Source organism: Sciurus vulgaris (assembly GCF_902686455.1).
Source record: "Sciurus vulgaris genome assembly, chromosome: 1".
NCBI classification, from domain to species: Eukaryota; Metazoa; Chordata; class Mammalia; order Rodentia; family Sciuridae; genus Sciurus; species Sciurus vulgaris.
Window position 1 is genome coordinate 11,038,802 of NC_136461.1, and position 4,086 is coordinate 11,042,887.

Sequence of the window (4,086 nt, forward strand, 5' to 3'; positions counted from 1 at the left end):
GTCCCTTGCCTTCCTTCGAACTCCAGGGCCCTCCCGAAGGCGAGGCCTTGCAGTCCACGCAGCCTGCACAGCCTACACAGCCTGCCCAGCCGGTGCAGCCCACACAGCCTGCCCCACCTGCGCCACCCTGCCAGCCCTCCCCACTCAGCCAGCCTGGCCAGCCACCAACGAGCAAGATGCCTCAGGTCTCCCAGGAAGCAAAGGGGACCCAGACAGGAGGACTTGAGCAGCCTCGCCTCCCAACTGTCCCTGCCAGCAGGCCACCTGAGCCCCACGCCCAGGTTCAGAGGGCACAGGTGGAAGCCAGCCAGACGTCCTACCCCTCCCCCGTGTCTGTCTCCATGAAGCCTGATCTCCCAGCCCCTCTTCCCGCGCAGGCTGCCCCGAAGCAGCCTTTGTTTGTTCCCACGACCTCAGGCCCCAGCACCCCACCAGGACTGACTCTGCCGCACTCTGAGGCCCCGCCAGCCCCCAAACCAGACTCCTCTCCACACTTGACCCCCCAGAGACCTGTGGACATGGTCCAGCTTCTGAAGGTAAGCCCGGAGCCCCTCCCCGCCCCCGGACGCGGTGCTGCGCCCGGTGCCCCCGGACGCGGTGCTGTGCTGCTCCAGCCCTGAGCGCTCTTTGCCCTTCCCCGGGAGCAGAAGTACCCCATCGTGTGGCAGGGCCTGCTGGCCCTCAAGAACGACACGGCCGCGGTGCAGCTGCACTTCGTCTCCGGCAACAACGTCCTAGCCCACCGGTCCCTCCCGCTCTCGGAAGGAGGCCCCCCTCTGAGGATCGCCCAGAGAATGCGGCTGGAGGCCTCGCAGCTGGAGGGAGTTGCCCGCAGGATGACGGTGAGACTCGGGCCGGCGGGCAGCAGACCCTGCCCACAGGGAGGAAAGGCACCGGTGGCCCTCGCCAGGCCCCTCCCGCCGTGACACACAGCAGAGGGTACTTCTTTCTCGTGTGCTGGGGTGGAACCAGGGCCTCGTTGGTGTCGGGCAAGGGCCGCCCCTGAGCTGCTCGCCAGTCGTGGTCTTCTCTGGGTGGACACTGAAGGGCACTTTGTTTCCTCCTTGGGGAGTGAAACACCCCGCAGCCCAGAAGCCGCCGTTTTTCTTTGAACAGATCCTAGGGTGAACTTAGGGTCCTCTCAAAGGTGGGGGGTTCTCACGGGCTGCGCTTGACCCCTGGCCTCTGTACCCCAGGTGGAGACTGACTACTGTCTGCTGCTGGCCCTGCCCTGCGGTCGTGACCAAGAGGATGTGGTGAGCCAGACGGAGTCCCTCAAGGCGGCCTTCATCACTTACCTACAGGCCAAGCAGGCCGCCGGGATCATCAACGTCCCCAATCCCGGCTCCAATCAGGTCAGTCCGTGCTCTTGCCCACCCCACACGTGTGTCTGGAGCAGGCCCACTGGCTAGTCCCCCGACGTGCATCACCAGTGCCAACCAGAGGGCACCGGTGGGCAAGAGAGCATTTGTGGATAGAGGTGACAAACGACGTGTTGCCCTCCTGAAGAAAAGAGCCAGGGGAGCAGCTGAGGGGATCTTCTTGAGCTGGGTGGAGGCCCAAAGGCGGGGCAGGAGCCTCCTGAGCTGGGGTCGTGGGTGGGGAGCGGACCTCGGCAGCCTCTCCGGGGGCCTGTCGGAGGGGAGGTGGGAGGCCACGTGCAGACAGAAGGTCCCACTCTCTCTCGCCCCTCCCCCAGCCCGCCTATGTGCTACAGATCTTCCCGCCCTGCGAGTTCTCCGAGAGCCACCTGTCCCGGCTGGCCCCCGACCTCCTGGCCAGCATCTCCAACATCTCTCCCCACCTCATGATTGTCATTGCCTCTGTGTGAGCCACCGAAGGGTCGTCACCTCAGGGCACTTTCCCAAGGCTCTGCTGCAAAAAATGCACACCAGACACCCCAGCCAGGCGGAGGAGAAGCTGCAGAGGGACAGACGCCATCCTCCTGCGCCCGTGCGCCTGCCCAGCTCCGTGGGACAGACCTCTGGGCGGTGGTGCTGCTACCTTGTATGTTTACAGGACGCTCTTGCCCAGGACAGACCACCGACCGACAGACTCGCAGACACCCTGGGGCTGTTTCTCTCCTCCAGAGAAAAGGGACAGGGCGGTAGGATTCCTGCTCTGAAGAAACAGGGAGCAGAACTGCCTTTGCACTAGATTAGGGACTCGGACTTCTGCACAGTGAGACCGGCTGTGAGCTCGGGACGTGGGGTGTTGGACGCGCATCGCGGACTCCTGCAGGACTCGGAGCTTCTGCGGACACCTGGGGTCAAGGACATTTCACTGGTCCTCCTCCCTGCTCACTGGACGTGTCGCCTTTCTTTCTAATTCTGCTGCCACCACCTTCGACTCACCGGGACACACGGCTTGCAGTTAACAAGAGCAGACAGGATTTTCTTCCTTGGTGGGATATGCAGAACTCGGATGTGTGTATATATAAATATATAATATATATAAATATATATAATACTGACTTTAAAAATCAGATTTCCCCGACATACATTTTTTTTAATCTGTGCCAAAAATGTGTTTTCAGAGAAAATCTTATTTTCATACTCAGACTTTGTATCGTCACTCATTTGTATAAGTGCGCTTCGTTACAGCACGGGCCCCGCTCCCGCGATGTGGAAGAGTCACACAGCACCTGTACGAAGACTGGCCGACCCCTCCTGTGACCTGGGCCTCTCCCCCAACTTCCTAACACTTATTAATTTATGAAACTGTTTTTCTCAGCGCAGTTTTGTTTTGTGTGTCCATTGGATTACAAACTTTATTAAAAAATACAAAACACCTCGAGTGTGAATGTGATTGTCGCTGGGGTCGGGAAACCCAGGGTCCTTGGCTGTGGGAACGGCTAGCCCTTGCCCTGGCTCTGCTTTCGCCCACCCGCAGTCTAGGGGGCCTCTCCTTTCTGCCCGCAGTGCTCCCCGGTGAGCGCTTCGTCACCAGTGCAGAAGACACCTGAGGCTCCAGGGTTCTGCGTGGTTCCCGGGCGATGTGGAAGGCACTTCAGATGCTGATCCAGGGCGAAACCGCCCGGAAGCACCTGAAGCAAGGTCCCTTCTCCCGGCTGCCCCTTCCCTTCTCAGTGTGGTGGGATGGGGCGGAGCCTGACCCGCTGCTTCTCCCTGGGACTTGGTTAATCCTGGCCTGCTTCCAGACGCAAGGGCAGGAGGCAGTGGCCAGGACCCCCTGCAGCTATGGAATTGGCCAGGGACATGGGGACTACAGACTTGGTGTCTTCTCAGTATCAGTGGGACCACCAACAGGCCTGTGGGCTTGTGCAAGAAGGTAGGAGGGTTGTGGCCGGGGAGAACCGGGAGGAAGCGGGGCAGCCCTGCTAGCTGTGCTCCCACGGCCCCCTCCTGTCCCTCAGGTGGAGGTGCCACTGATTCAGGCAGGCGAACGTTCCCGAAGGATGGCTCTCGCCTGGCCTCAGTGCTCTGGAGCAAGCGCAGAGCCTGGCATGCTCCTCCAGCCCTGGCTGCCTTGTCCCGATGCTGGACTTGAACAAGGTTTTCGAGGCTGTGGTGTAGACAAGACACTTCTGAAGCCTCCAGGCCCCAAACTTCCCCGGTGGTGTGGCAGGCACTTCAGCTTGTGATACAGGAGAAAACCAGGAGTGGAGGCTGTGGGGTCTGGAGGCAGGGGCTGTGGTTGGGGGAGGAAGGGCCCCGCGTTCGCTCCCGGAGGCTCTTCTGCTACCTGGCTGAAAGGACCCCAGGGCCAGGCCCGACAGACATGGTTGCAGGGGCAAAGCCACCGAGGCCCTGGGCTGGCCTGGGCTGCGTGGCTCTCCGTGAGTAGTTGTGGTCTTCCCCACGGGCCCCTTGCCCAGGTGGCCACCCCCTGGGCAGAGGGGAGCAGGGTGACGGTGGTGCTCACTGGGGAGGCAGCACAGGTACGCGGAAGCGGGTCAGGGCCCAGTGTGCCGCTCGTACCCACTCTGGACGACGTGGTCGGCTTGGGGATGGACGGATTCTGGCTCCACTGCACAGGAGTGCTGGTCCCTGGACGGTGCAGCCCCCTCGTGCATCAGCCACAGCTGCCAGCACCCCACCCACCCCACAGGACCTACAGGCAGCA

General features: G+C 61.7%; 1 protein-coding gene across 1 annotated transcript in view; it reads left to right on the top strand.

Moving 5' to 3' along the window:
- Positions 1 to 2,791, top strand: part of SPEN (spen family transcriptional repressor) — a 78,750-nt gene extending 75,959 nt beyond the window's left edge. The window contains exons 12-15 of the mRNA XM_079152791.1: positions 27 to 536; positions 648 to 842; positions 1,197 to 1,355; positions 1,700 to 2,791. Of these exons, the coding sequence (XP_079008917.1) occupies positions 27 to 536; positions 648 to 842; positions 1,197 to 1,355; positions 1,700 to 1,831 (996 nt within the window). The 3' untranslated portion in view covers positions 1,832 to 2,791. The remainder of the gene's footprint in view (positions 1 to 26; positions 537 to 647; positions 843 to 1,196; positions 1,356 to 1,699) is intronic.
- Positions 2,792 to 4,086: the final 1,295 nt, after the last annotated feature.